Raw genomic sequence first — 15,685 nt, forward strand, 5'->3', positions numbered from 1 at the left:
CACAATATGTTCTAGCACCAAGAGGATTTGGTGAGGATATCTAGTTAGCAAATCCACTGTGGCTAGGTACTTGACTTCCAGCTGTGTGATAGAAAATCATTCTATATTTGCAATCTGCTGTGATGGAAAATCACTCTATATTTGCAATCTGCTGTGATTTGGTTGTAGAGGCAGCAAAAAGTAAGCAGCAGAAAGTTCTTACCAAACTTTGAAAAAAAGAAGAAGCTATTGTTGTTATGTATGCATGCACAATGGCTAGATGCTAACCTCTGTTGAAAAGAACATTTCATTTTTCTATCATATCATCACAGTTTGTTCAAGGGAAAAGAAAGAATTTCTCTCCCACATTGCATGGTGCTTTAACTTCAAAAATGCTGTGCTATGCGTGCCTACTCAGAAATAAGTCCTACTGAGTTCAACAGGATCTATCACGGGACTGCAACCTAAGTAATTCCTGCATTAACTCATAATATACATTTAAATAGAACTTCTTGGCATATATTTCTCATTTACTCCCTGTCTGGTGGCCAGATTTCACAGCACTTAAACGTAATATAAGGATCTAGCAGCATCACTGACTAAAGACTCATTTTGCCCAAGAGATAATGTCATGTGGAATAGTATAATTCACTAATTATTATCGCTGCTAACTTTTAAATCTGGTGGAGCAAAAATCTTCCTGCAAAAATCTGAACAATGCCATTTGTTATCATCAAAGGAGATGCCTCCGTATTTAAAGACCAAAGAGCTGGAGAGGTTAATTGCTTTCTTCTTTTTTAAGGAGATGTGAAAACCCCTACTTTAATACTACAATTATGAGGCTGGTGTCATTGTGAATACTGGGCAAAGACCCAAGTACTGTGTGCACCCATCTCTTAAAAGACAATTTTGGAGCAAGTTGTCATAACACGGCCTGTAAAAAAAAGAAGTACCTGAAGGCTATGTGGACTTTCAAAATGCAAGCTAGTGCTTAAAAATGGATTTTCCTCCATTCAAACACACCAAATTACTAGCTGTAAATCTTGAAGGTTTATGATAAGAAATATTTCATCCTACCAAGAACTACCTCTTTCAGACCATTTAAATCCCAACGGCAACTTGTGTTAAAGGGCCTAGTTCTACAGATACTTAAAATACCTGGTCTGGTATTAACAAATCTTCATTCAGTGCATTAAGGATCTTTCAGTTTAATTATAAATTTATGAATAAAGCTATACTGGTTGCTGTTTTTTATTTCAAAGACTAGAATTGCCTTCTGGTCTCAATGAACACTATTTACAGCTCATCAGACTATGTCTTGATACTGGACTCATCATGAAGAAAGAAGTAATCAAATTGTGCTCAGATACCACCTAATACAAGTTCAAGATCTGGGCATCCAACTAGTAAAAGGAAAAAGGGGGGAATCTGGCCAATTGACCAGTCAAATGTAATCAAGGAAAGTTCAATCATTTTTAACGTGATCAGAAGAAAATGATGCTTTAATTATCACAGGTTTGGCACATGCTGACTATGAAGGGATTCACACATTTTGATTGGGCTTTGTAGCCACCACAAAAAAGGCTATGTTTATCAGGTCCCTTTTTCTCCCTCAACTAGCAGGGACTCGTTCCCAACATTGTGTTATGCCTCCAAAACTAAGCACAAGGTAATAATCCCCTGCTCCCTTTCCAACTGCAAGCTTTGGAGCTAGAGAGACTGCTGGAAAATTGATGGAAGATCAAAGGTGCCCTGAGGAACTTCTGGAGCAATTCCTCATCTGGGAACATATGTCATGCTGTATTTCTGAGGTGTTCAGAGCCTGGCAGAAATACAATTGTCCAAGGCTGGGACTTGTAATCCTCTCAACAACAAGGTGAGACAGCACAGCAGGCACTGAGAATGGGCTTGGGAACTATAGAACATAACTTTTTAAAATGGCAAATAATTGGTATAGTAAGGTGCAAGGTTTCTATAAATGTGAATTATTCAGTCACTACTGAATGGCTTGTCTCTTTGGCTTTTATTATACAATAGGGTCACCCAACAGTTTTACTTACACACACACACACACACACACACACACACACACACACTAAAAATGAACTCAACTTAGAGATAAAGCCAAGAAACAGCTATTATTAAAAACAAAAATTATAAAGGCGGATGTGCAGTGGGCAAATAGCGAATATCCCTAACATCAACTATCAGCATCCTTTGAACAATCCTTTCTATCAAGTTCAAACAAGGACACACAGCAAGTACTCTTAGAAAGTACTACACCATTAGGAGCTCCTTGCATTATGAGATTTATCAGCACCATAGCAGATGCAACTTAAACATGATGTACATAACGTACTCCCTGTGAGATTGTATCACTTCAGAATCCAGATGGGAATCACATCTCTGAAGCTTCATATCTCTGGAATCGCACCAAAAGCTTGCGGCAAAAGGAACATTCAAACGTCATATAGAAGTGTTTTTCTTTTAGCCTTGTGTTAGCTTGCCATATGTACAGGTTTTGAATGCGGGTGGGAATCAGAGAGCACTTAAAATTGTGTTTCTGCTTATCTGAATTAATTCCGAGGAATTTTTGTTTGAGTGGCCTTAATAGCCAAAGTGAAGTATCGTTAGTCATTATACTATCTATGCATTGTAAATGTATTTCACAAAGAATAAATGGTATTAGGGGAAGGAGGTGACAGTTGGCAACTGGTTGGTTATTCTGTTTGTTGACTCTCAGTGAACATGGGAGTGTAGAAACTTCAAGCAAATGCTGGCTGGAGGAGTTGCCAACCTGACAAGTAAAGATTTACCTTCAAGTCTTGTGTAAGGTGTCTATTTTATCACAAATAGCTAACAAGCACACCAACGCTTATTTTTGTTTGCTCTATTTATTTTAGAAAAAAGAGAACTTCCAGCAACCTTGCATCTCAAAGGCAGGGACAGTGAAACCTCTTCCATTTGCCAATTGGTAAGGCCAACTGTGTTGCAGACAACATCTGCTGGCTACTTCAGATTTTATTATTACTGTTTTCGTGAAAAAGAAAGCCAGAAATGTAAACATGGAAGAATAAACACATTTCACTTTAGTTTTAGTAACTTCCTGCATGTCTCTTGCACATGGCACACTGCAAATCCAAACAAACAAATCATTATATTTTAAGCGAAGGGAAGAACACTGTGGTCTCTGCCAACATCCCTTCCCATTCAGAAAGAACACTACCCTGCTTTATATTCTGAAGAAATCTCAAAGTGGTTTACAACACATTAAATCATCAGTGTGGTGTAGTGTTTAGACTAGGACTTGGGATATCAGGGTTCAAATCCCCACTCAGTCCTGAAGCTCACTGGGTGACCCTAGGCCAGTCACAACCTCTTAACCTACCTCACAGAGTCTGTGTAGGGATTGACTGAGGAGGGGGGCTGAACCATGTACTCCTTGGAGAAAAGGTGGGGCACAAATAAACCCTTCTGCTTACCTGTTTCGGAAAGCTGGAGGGAGCCAGCCAGATGGAGATGTCTTTAACCAGCCTGGCATCCAGAGATCTCCACCTGGCTGCAATTGGACCTGTGCCAGTCTAAAAATGTGCCTGGCACCTGGGGAATTCCTAACACTGATAAACAGATCTGGGAGGGTCGAGAAGGAAGTTAGTACAAGAATCTGGGGCATATTTAATGGTTTGGGATACTTGAGGTGGTGGCAATGTTAACTAGGAAAGCTTTTTGGATTTCTATGTGTTTTGATGAGAACTTGTTGAAGGTGCTAGGCAAGGAAAGGGGCAAAAATCTCTGCTTGGCCACTGGGCCTGTCGTACTGTATGTGGATGCTGCAGCTCTGCCACCGCAAAGTTGTGATGTTGCACAACTTGAGTGCTCCTTATACCCCCTTGCTATAGCCTCCCCGACTTGCACAGGCAATGAAATGATGTCATGTGATTCCAGCTGTGCTACAATAAGTTGGTGAAACTGGGTTCCCCAACTAATACATGTGTTATGTATAATCAATTCGCATGTAGGATCTTGTAAAATGTAGCACCTGCCTATCAACGGTAACTGAATAACAACAAATTCCTCATATGTTGCAATCATTCCAGGAAGGAACAGCTCAGTTTATAATTGAATATGGAACTGTGCCATCAGAGTTCTTGCCCTGCAGCAACACACACACACACACAAACACAGAACCTTCTCTCAAATGGAGATTTACCAACTGCAGCCAATATGTTTAAAAACAGGTCAATAGAAACTGGGAGCTTCTTGGTCCAAAAGCCATGCAACTTCCAATCAATGGGTTTCTCTGCCTACTAAAAGTGTTGGTCCATCTGTTAATCAGGTGTCATGGGCAACAGCACCAAAGTCCATTTAATTAATTTATGAAAGCTTTAGGGATACCAATGGTTTGTGATGGCTGATATGGATTTCCAGCTTCTTCATGGTGCTACAAAGATTATGAGATCAGCGACTGACGTGTGCGACATTTCATTTTCATGAAACATTGGTTTGTCTTCCCACTACTGGCTGAACCTTAAGAGTGAGCTAAGTAGCCCATTAAAATTTGTGGGACTGTTAAGATTTCAAGCTTCTCCCTACAACGAGAAAATCTGCTTTTAGACACTAAACACGGGCACAAAGAAAAACCTGAAACCACAGAAAATGGTATGCTGAATGTTGCAAGAAAAAAAGGATTGTGTAGGATTGGGAATAGCTTATGCAGGAACAGATTCTCTGCCTAGTACTACAAGAGTTGTGTAGATTTTGTGCTACTGAAGTTAGTAAATTTTTGAAGTTCATTAACAAACTAACTAGTGCAGGATCTCTAAACTTGTGTTCAATTTCCCCACACGAGAAACATGAGTTTAACACCTAATTCTGCAGAACTGGAAGATCAGTTACTTCTTAGAAATGCAAAAAAAAACCCTAACCATTGAATAAACAAGTAGTGATGTAGAAAAAATACATTTGAACATCCCACTGGAATTTTACAGATTGATCTGCCCAAGCAAACAGAGGAATTAACCACAGTTCATTTGTAATTTTGTAATTGTAACTTTAAAAAAAAAACCTCCGTATAAAATAGCCAGAATAACTGAAACAGCAAGAATCACGAAAGGAAATTGTAAAAGTTTATTGTGTGTGGGGAGGGGACAGCAAGGGTTGCTTGTAAAATAAGAAACTGCCAGTGCCTTAACTGACACCATAATCCAATGGCACTATAAATATGAGACACTTCTCTTAATTCAAGACTAACAGACTTGGAAGGAGCACCACTGCTCCAAGAATCCATACCAGAGGCAGCATGCAAGGGCAACACTGCAAGAAAATCTATACAAATAGATTCTGGTCCATTTGTTATTTACAAAAACATTGTTCCCAAGTGTTTTCAGTATTATATCATTCAACACGCTGAAGCTGCTTAAGCAGAAGAGAGGCAAGGGACTCTTAGGCCATAACTTTTCTACCCTTCTTGCCATACAGGTTAGTTCCCTGTCGAAAAGAGGGTAAGTTATAGTGCAGTAAAATAATATAGCCATCCATGCTCAAAACACATGCAACTCAATGAAAAACTACTAATTATATTTTCAGAAGAGCTATAAAGATAAAGACCACCTATTACGACTAAAAGATTAATTATGGAGCCATGTTAATGCTCGTCCCACCCTAAACAGCTAACAGAAAACCATTACATAGCGTGTATAGCCAGGCCCAAGGGTACGTAGCTCTTCCAAGGCTGCTGACCACATCTATCAGAGTATTCTGATAGATCCCAGCCAGAAGAGGCATTCTACTTCCAAGGCAAACACAAGCTATTTCGAGGAAGTGAATGCTTTTTCTTCCCCTCTGCTTAGTTTCAGCAAATGAACACCATGGGATGCATTTATTGGGGTCCATCTTGTAGCCACAATTAAGAGTTTGAGAGTGGGCCAGACCCTCCAAGCATCCAAAAGGGCCAACATCGATGTCGAAATCCAGCATTGCCTGAGCTCTGCGACTGCAGCTTTCTCCTGTTTGAAGTGCAGAGTGTTTGAGGACCAGGACATTCACAAGAAAAGCAAAATGCTTGTTTGAAAAGCTATTGTACTGCCAACCCTTACTGTATGCTTGTGAAACACAGACTACTTATAAACACCATCTCCAACTCCTCAAAAGATTCTATCAATGATATCTCCAAAAAAAGTTTACATATCACTTGGGGAAGACAAGCGAACTAATGTCAGTGTACTGGAAGAAGCAAAGATCACCAGTGTCGAAGCAATGATTCTTCAACATAAACTTTGTTAGACTGGTCATGTGGTTTGGATACCTCATTATCATCTTTCAAAGCAACTACTCTATTCCATACTTAATGGAAAGCACAATGCCGGTGGACAACAAAAGAGGTTTAAAGATGCTCTCAGGGCAAATTATTTAAAATGCAGTATAAGCACAGATAACTGAGAAACAGTGGCCTGAGAGAGCTCTAATTGGAGAATAAAGGTAAAGGGACCCCTGGCCATTAAGTCCAGTCGCGGACAACTCTGGGGTTGTGGCGCTCATCTCGCTTTACTGGCCGAGGGAGCCAGCATTTGTCCGCAGACAGCTTCTGGGTCATGTGGCCAGCATGACTAAGCTGCTTCTGGTGAACCAAAGCAGTGCATGGAAACATTGTTTACCCTCCTGCTGGAGCAGTACCTATTTACCTACTTGCACTTTGACATGCTTTCGAACTGCTAGGTTGGCAGGAGCTGGGACCGAGCAACAGGAGCTCACCCCGTCGCAGGGATTTGAACCACCAACCTTCTGATCGGCAAGCCCAAGGCTCAGTGGTTTAGATCACAGCACCACCCGCCTCCACCAAAATCATCATGAAGAAGCACGAATTCAGAACGAAAGGAAGAAACGAGTTAAGAGGAAGACATGTTTGGCAAATCCACACCACAGTCAACTCCTGCCTGAAAACCAATGTACTCACTGTGGAAGGACGTATGGATCCAGAATTGGCTTCCATGGTCACTTATGGACTCACTGTTAAAACTGTGTTCATGGAAGACAATCTTGCTCGGCTAAGAGTGATCACCAAAGAAGAAGCACATTATCCAACACTAAGGATTATCAGGTTTCCCTGTTTAACCAGAATTAACTAGCACTTGAAGCTGGTTAGCAAACTTCCCTTTTTAAAGAAACACTTCCAAAATGTGCTTGAAAACTAATTCAGCTTCAGCTTTCTGTAAGTATTAAATAAAAACAGGAGAATAGCTTTCTACTACATTTCCAGAACCTGGTGTTATATTCTCACTTTGTTACATGACCTACACTACTCTAGAACACTAATATTATCCAATATGTTAATTCAGCCAGAGTATAGCTTTAAACGGAATAGATAGAAGCAAGGCATTTTCAAAGGTTTCATAGGACCCGTCTGGATAGTTGGCCTTGGTGAAGATTTGATATTTTCTCCCCCCCAAAACAGTTTTTGATCTGGGCTTCCACTGAAATGAGGCTGCATTTTAAGTTGTATTTTAATCAATTGGTTTTATACCTGAGCCCGGTCATGGCCGGGGAGGGCTGAGTATAAATAAAGTTTATTAATTAATTTATTTTTATTATTATTAAATGCAGCCCTGTTTAGGGAAGCTTTTAATGTTTAATAGGCTAGAGTATTTTAGTGTTTTGTTGGAAGCCGCCCAGAGTGGCTGGGGTATAAGTATTATTATTATTATTATTATTATTATTATTATTATTATTATTATTATTTTCCCAGCATGGAAACATGGTTGCTCAGAAACCTAGAAATTACAAGAAAGAAAGAAAGAAAGAAAGAAAGAAAGAAAGGAAGGAAGGAAGGAAGGAAGGAAGGAAGGAAGGAAGGAAGGAAGGAAGGAAGGAAGGAAGGAAGGAAGGAAGGAAGGAAGGAAGGAAGGAAGGGGCAATTGGGGGGGTAGAGAGAGAGAGAGAGCAGGAGTGCTTCTAAATAGAAGGATTTTGCAGCAAGTATTGTTCCTAAGCAGCACTGATTGTTCCTAACCCCACCCCACCCCCGCCCATGCTATATGGCACCTCTTTACTTGATGGGAAATTGGCCTTCTGCTTGTCCTTGGTGCTGATTTCCAGTATAAAGAAAAGTAGTTTAGAGTTCTTTTGTTCTTTTTTTCTTTATTGACTGCAAGCCAAGAAAGGTTATTCTCATGGTGTTTTTGAAAAGGTACAGAACCTCAGTATTTATTTATTTTTTAAAAAGAAAAAGATAACAACCACATGTTCAACATTTACATAGCATCTCAAAATCGACGTTTTCAGACATTACTGAGCATCAGTCACCAAGGTCCAGACTTAAAACATCTTAGTCCAGTGGTTTTCAACCAGGGTGCCTTGAATGATGGTCAGGGGTGCCACGGGCAACACTGGCCTCCATCCCTCTTTCTTCTGATGCCCTCTCATGTCTCTGCCTCTCAAAGGCTTGCAGAGCTGTTTGTTGCAGCAGCCCTGGCTACAAGCTCCCCAGGGGAAAGGTGCCTCTGGGGCTGGCCTAAGAGGGCAGTGAGAGGAGGCACCTTTCTTTGGGGCAGGGGTTGGGAGGAGGTTAGAGACCAGGGGCGGAAGCTGTGGCTACCCAGAGCACTCCTAAGGAGAGGGGAGAAGTTAGGAGCCTGAGGGAACACCCCACAAGGTAGGGTGTTTGAGAAAGAATGAGAAGCTGCCAGCTCTGCAAGCAAGGAGGGACATAACTGGGCTCCTGAGCCTCACAAGAAAGAATGTAGTTGGTTGGGGGGGGGGCATGGACCCAAAGGTTGGAAACCTCTGTCTTAGATGTATTGCATTTAGGGCTTGGCGATATATGGATATGCCATCCAAAACCGGTTTGAAGTCCATATTGTGATATCGGTTTAATAATTTTTGACCTGGCAATATTTATTTTATTTATTTATTTATTGAATTAATATACCAGCCTATACCTATATCCAGAGGTCTCAAAGCAGTTTACAGAAAATATCACAATACGTATATAAAATCAAAATAAGAGCAATAACTCAATAGCAAACCCCCCCCAAAGGAGTCACATTTTAAAAGGGTACAAGATGCCGATCCGGTCAACGAAAGGCCTGGTTAAAAAGGAACGTTTTTGCCTGGTGCCTAAAGGTGTTTAATGAAAGCGCCAGGTGAACTTCCCTGGGGAGAGCATTCCACAGATGAGGAGCCACTGCAGAGAAGGCCCTGTTCTCGTGTTTCTACCCTCCGGACCTCTCAAGGAGGAGGCACACAAAGGAGAAGGGCCTCAGAAGATTTGATATTGTGATTTGTGTGCGCTCTATGCAAAAATCACGATGCAGGAAAAACCATGAAGCTCCATCCTTATTTCAGACATTGTGATATATCAGTATATTGCAATGTTTAGCTGGTGATATATCACAATGTTGAAAGCCAGATATCGCCCAGCCCTAATCGCCTAATACTGAAGAAGTATTAGTGCCAAAGACAAGGACCACCTAAGTAACAGACTCAGCCAGTTCCTATTGTGTGCAACTTCAACAAATGATTAAAAACGGGGGGGGGGGGACACTTGCAAATAAACTTTTGAAGAATAAATGTCATTCAATTCAATAACAACAGATTAAAAGCAGTGGGGAGTACTCTACCATAAAAGTATTACAATCACACCCCCTGTCTGCTGTACTTTCTCAGTGCTATATTGGTATTACCAATACAACACTGGGTAATTTCGGGAATACATTACAAGAGAATTTTAGCAGCTGTACCTAATGTTCTTTTGTTTGGCAAAGTCAGCTGCCCTCCCCTCCTTAGTTAAGAAGGCAAATTACCAGACATCCTAAAGAATGCAGAAGTCTAGCCAAACATAGAGAAACCAACTTTCAGTGCCAGCAGCCTTGCCAACAACTACACAGTTTCCAGGCTCTCTTTTCCCCCCCTCCCCCTTGGCAAAGCCCTTGAGAAGGTGATGGCATCCAAAGCTCAAGCAAAATTTTTCTGCCAACATACTGGCTCCTTCACAATCAGGATGCAGATCAAAGCATGGCACAGAAGTGGTCCTGCTGGGAGACGAGGTCGCCTGCCTACCATCAAAGATGGAGGGAGGTGGGGGAAATCCAAAACTTTCATCTAATAATCTCTGTGGCCTGTCAGACCAGTGGCCACATGGTGTTTAACATTCATGCATTCCTTCTTTGTATTTCCCTGTCTTAAGCAATAAATAATAAGGAAACCCATGCCCCCACAAGGAAATCATGGTCTGGTATGTGCACAGTGTTGAGCCATGTTTTGTTTAGCTTAACCATGCTTTGTTCTACCTTGTGGGACCCAGCCCAATAGCTTAGCCATGCTTTGTTTATTTCCAGCTAACCATGATCATAAGCCACAGTTTGGTTTTGGCTTATGTAACTAGACTTGTTCTACAGATGGCTTGCCATTATGTGCAAACTCAGGGTGGTTTGTTAACTATCAGCTGTTTGCCTGCTCCACCTCAGATGCTCACCAAACTACAGACTCATATTTTAAGTGTGGCCCAAAAAAACCAAAACTGATCTCAATATGAAGTGGCTCTTGCTGGTGCTTTTCTTGAAGAACTGAATTCTAGCCCTGCCTGGCAACAGGCTGCTATCCCAATTCCATTCCTCCCTTATAACCGTCCCCTCACGAGACAGCCAGCCATTGCTGAAATTTGTTTAGAGAAATTTAAAGTGACTGCAGTTGAGCACTCTCTCATTTTTAAATGCCAGGAGGAATAGGAAAGCAGAATATGCGCGGCATATCCTGATTGTTCCGTGGTGGTGGACAAGGAAGAAGATGCTTGGAATGACCATGTGAAGCAGCCCAAGATCGAAAAAGGACCGTGATGGGATGTAAATGCCAATGAAGAGAGACTCTCAGACACCTCTGCCCTCAACACCTATCAAAGGCCATTGCTACCCATCCAGGCAATAGCTGTTCCTCTTTTCTCACCAGGAGGACAACCAAGTCATGGTGGCAGCACTAGAACAATGTCAGCATCTTCTGCTGGACCAAGATGATGACACTATCAGAGAGGCTCCTTTTAAGGTCAAATACCTGCCCTACAACTAGCTGGCTCTTGAACCATTAGGATAGGAGCAGACCAGTGGGGGAGTGACCATCAGTACAGCTGATCTTAATCTCCAGTAGGGCCTTTGAAGAACTTACAAGCTCCACCCTGCAGAAGCTTTGAATGAATTGGCATCCCTATTCTGGAGTGTATCCAATCTGGAGCTCTCTCTCAAGGCAAGGTGTTTTCTATCCCCCTAAGCACAACTCAAGATTTGTGGTTTCTCTTCTGGAACTTTGCAAATGCTCCTTACAAAAATTCTAATGGCTAATTTCTCACTCATTTTTTAAATGGCAAACCTGAACAGCCTGACAAAGTGGGAAAACAGGTTCTGCCCTCGGCAGCAACTGAGAACAATTTTTATTATTTTATGTCATTTTATGTAGCTCATTACATTGTTATTCCACACCATTCCTTTCAATGCAAAGGAAACACAATGTGGGCAATGCCCAGCTGAGGGTCTCCTCAAGGCCCGGGCCCTGACTGGCCCATTTGAACCTGGCTTACAGGCAGGGAGGTAATGCCCTGGTGGTCATGATGGCCGAGGGGAATTCTCCATCGGCCGGTGACCACACGGGTCTAGCTAGTGGTGGAGAGCGAGGGTCCGCAACAGATGCCCCCCAGGGAAGTGGTGAGCATCCATTATGCACCATTTGCAGATGAAAACAACAGCAGTGAACACCAAAAATATGTGCTGGATTGGTTTTCGTCCCAGACCATCTTTAGAAATGCATCAGCATACAAGTGAACAGATACAGCTTGTACATCTTTAAACTATAGTGCCTTCACCTCTTTGAGAGAATGTTGTTGCTTATTCTGATTAGTGAGTTCACAGCAACCAGACAGCTTTGGAAAACTGAGGCAACATGCTTTTTCTTAAATAGTGTATAAAAAGCACGATATCATGAACATGACCAGAAAAATTACCAACCCAGTTCTCCCTCCATCATCTTTCCCAATCGCATCACCAAAACAGAAGCCCCTATTTCTTACTCACTATCTACCAACATCCAAAAAACCATCAGTGTAACTCCAGCCCCAAACTGCTAACACCACCATTTCTCCATACCAGGGGTCAGCAAACTTTGTCAGCAGGGGGCCAGTCCACTGTCCCTCAGACCTTGTGGGGGGCAGGACTATATTTTTTTTTGGAGGGATGAACAAATTCCTATGCCCCACAAATAACGCAGAGATGCATTTTAAATAAAAACACACATTCTACTCATTTAAAAACACGCTAACTCCCAGACCATCTGCGGGCCGGATTTAGAAGGCGACTGGGCCAGATCCGGCCCCCGTGCCTTAGTTTGCCTACCCATGCTCCATACCAAATCACTAAAATACTTGTGTCCAAGCTCCCACTGCCATCTTTCTCACACACCCAATCTCTGAAAGCTCATCACACATTTACACCATCTTCCACCAACAACATTGGCATCCAACTCTCCCTCCTGCCTTGTCCCATGTAAAAATCTAACTGCAACGGTTACTGCTTTAAACCCTTAAGTTGGCCTTCAGAACAGCCCCAAAGTCTATCCAAGAGAGATTTTAAGCTCTCAGCCTTGCTTGCCACGCAAGGACCTCTCAGCATGCCAGCACTGGAAGGCTAGGGATACGCACACGAGATCTTGCGGGAACTCAAGACAGCCCCATGAGATCTCATGAGAGCATCCCAAAACTAGCACACTAAGAGGACCTTGCCTCCAAAGCTAAAGGGGTCTTTTCAAGATGGGTCCACTTTAGTTACCTGGCATGAAAAGAGCTGGAGGGTTAGGGATGGTCACACAGAAGTGGCTCCAAGGGGGTCACGCACCATCCCCAAAATGTAACCCCCACATAAGATGGGGCCATACTGTACAGTGGTACCTTGGTAGTCAAATGCCTTAGTTGTAGAACAAATTGGCTCCCGAACGTTGCAAAACTGGAAGTGAGTGTTCCAGTTTGCAAACTTTTTTTTTAAGCCGAACATCTGACAGGGCTTCCAAGGCTTCCGATGGGCTGCAGGAAGCTCCTGCAGCCAATCAAAAGCCATGCCTTGGTTTTTGAACCATTTCAGGAGTCGAAAGGACTCCCAGAACGGATTAAATACAAGAACCAAGGTACGACTGTATAAGGTGAAACTGTTAGTCTCTAAGATGCCACGAGATTCTTTGGTTCTCTTTGTAGAACAAGATAAACATCAAAAAGATTTTGCTTTACTGCTTTAAGCCTTGCCTCTTCTGACTAGCCAAATACTTCCCTCTGTTTCTATAAGTTGATGAGGCATCTTGTTACAGCTCCATAACAGGAGGTCACATTTGCACACATGGGTACAGAAGGTAATTTCAATGTGTACATGCAAGGTGGAAAAAATAGTACACAGCAACTTAAACTTAGCCAGTTTTTCAAGTTTTATTGTCTGAACCGTGGGCAGAAGATGCACTGACCAAGAGACTCACACAAGCACGATTCTCTTTCCGATTTGTCGGAGTTCACACTTCAGCTTTACAAACCAAAAGGAAAAATGCTCTGAAGCCTGCAAATTGATTTTTTTGCACAAACCTATCGTTCTTGGTAGGTGGTTTATGTGAAATGAACTGAGTTCATTTCAAACTAAGTGATATAGTTTGAAATGCCATTAAAACTTCTGCCTAACCAGCAGAAGTTTTATTTATTTTGCCCCCAGCAAAATAAAATAACAACATTCATTCAGTTCTGTGGCATGAGGGGGTGGAGGAACAAACTCATTGTACTGCACATAAGCACTAGGAATTAATGGATTGCATGTAAATCTAGACTGAGAGAGCCACTGCCAGTAGTTCCATAGATTGCACTACACTAGACAAAACAAATGTCTGACCCCCTGTAAAAGTGTTGAATATGTTTACTTCACATGTTCAAAACAGTAGTTTTCAAACCTGCCATAATTGCATTTAAAAAGCAAAGCTATTTTGCCTAAAGAACACTGGAAGGCTGGTTCTGACCCCTTTATTCTTCTTGTTTGACTAGAAACTTTTATTTTAAGGTAGAAAGGGGAATATTAATTTCAGAGCTTTCGGATTATTCTGCTCAACAAAAACTGAAGGTGTGTAAATTTGGTTAATAATGGACAAAATAAGGTTGGAGGGGCCTGGTCACAAACGGGAAAATAGCAATCTGGGGTAGTCAACTAAATTACTGCGCAACTGGAACAACTTTCCCTTCCATAATGGGGCTTTCTCCCTCTCTGTGCCCTGTGCCATTCTCACATCTGCTACAGAGGGTATGGGGCAAACCTTTCTTTCCAGGGGAACTCAGTTCCAGCACCACTCAGAGAATTAGGGAGGATTTAATGGTGAGTTCCAGCACCTCTTTTTCTAGAAGAAAAGCACTGGTTAGGGGAACACCTAAAACACATTTAGGGAAGGTGCCGTGGTGGTGCGAGAACAGTCCCTTGTGTGCAAGAATAAATCATTTCACTGACGGAACAAAGTGTTACCTCATGTTTCATTCTCATATGGCAAAAAAAATTGGCAGATTTTAATACAAGTTTTCCAAAATAACAAACCCCTTTTCCAATAGCAAACAAGCTTCCATGAACCAGAATCTCGATGAAACTATGACTGAGGCATATGCTACTCCACAAGATCTCATTGAAACTGCAGCTTACTCTAATCACAACTGCGCTTGCCAGAACAAAATAGGTTACCGACCAATTATACACTCTTAACCATTAACAGTACGATCTTTGTTCTCAAACAATGTTCAATTGCAAAACGGCCTAGAACTCATTTTTACCTGGTGGATTCTTGGCAGGATCATTGTGGCTTGGACTTCCTGATTGTCCAGAATCTGAAAAGAAATTGAAGAAACATATCAGCAACTTGCTACTGATTTGTCCTGGGTTAGTTTTCTTTGAACCAACACGATCTGTATGATTTGCATTTTAAAGGGCTCATTCACACCCCTTTCCGCAAACAGCAATCTGTTGGCATGCTCTGTGATAACTCTGCATAGTTAGCCACATATGCATTCTACAAATCTTTAAAACACTTACAATGGGTTGGGTTGGGTTTTTTTTTTGGTGCAAATCTCATTAAAGAAAATATTCTTACTGAAAACTCCCCAATTAAAAGAAAGAAAGAGATCCCAGCAACTTTGTTGAAGAGAGGAAGAAAAGAAACCACAGCATTTGATAGAGTTCAGAACTATTGTTCCACATTCCAGATATTTTCAGGCTGCAATCCTATACATGCTGGTCTTGTAGCTAGCACCATTAATCTAAATGAAAGTAACTTTCCAAGGAGATATGCATAGGATTGTGGTGTAAGAAACTAAATATTGGAACGAGAATTTTATTTATCACATCTATATCCCACCTTCCCTCTTTTAATTTTTTTTAGTCTCACAACAACAACCCTGTGAGATAAGCGAAGCTGAGAGATAGTGACTTGCCCAAGGGCACCCAGTGAACTTCACTGCTGAATAGATATATGAACCTGGATCTTCTTAGTCCATGTCTGGCTACATCACACTGGTTCAGTTCACACATCATATTAAACCATACTTTGAAACGAGCCATGGTTTAAGAAATGTGGTGGTACACATTGCTCAAACGTTCTTACTGTGCCATTCAAACCCTGTAGACTGGTTTGTTTCCTCCAAACAAACAAAACAAACCAAGCCTTAAGCCAA

At 41.7% G+C, this 15,685-nt stretch overlaps 1 protein-coding gene across 13 annotated transcripts in view; it reads right to left on the reverse strand.

The window, feature by feature from the left end:
* The window catches only part of NFIB (nuclear factor I B), a 278,673-nt gene that overhangs the window by 72,655 nt on the left and 190,333 nt on the right, over positions 1-15,685 (reverse strand). For all 13 annotated transcript variants that reach the window (XR_014163929.1, XM_081894288.1, XM_081894295.1 and 10 more), the window contains exon 3: positions 14,789-14,842. Coding sequence is in view for 12 of the 13 variants with exons in the window: in XM_081894288.1 (XP_081750414.1) it covers positions 14,789-14,842 (54 nt within the window). In the remaining variant the exon portion in view is untranslated. The remainder of the gene's footprint in view (positions 1-14,788; positions 14,843-15,685) is intronic.

The sequence above is a fragment of the Podarcis melisellensis genome, assembly GCF_964234715.1.
Source record: "Podarcis melisellensis genome assembly, chromosome: 17".
Taxonomy (NCBI): Eukaryota; Metazoa; Chordata; class Lepidosauria; order Squamata; family Lacertidae; genus Podarcis; species Podarcis melisellensis.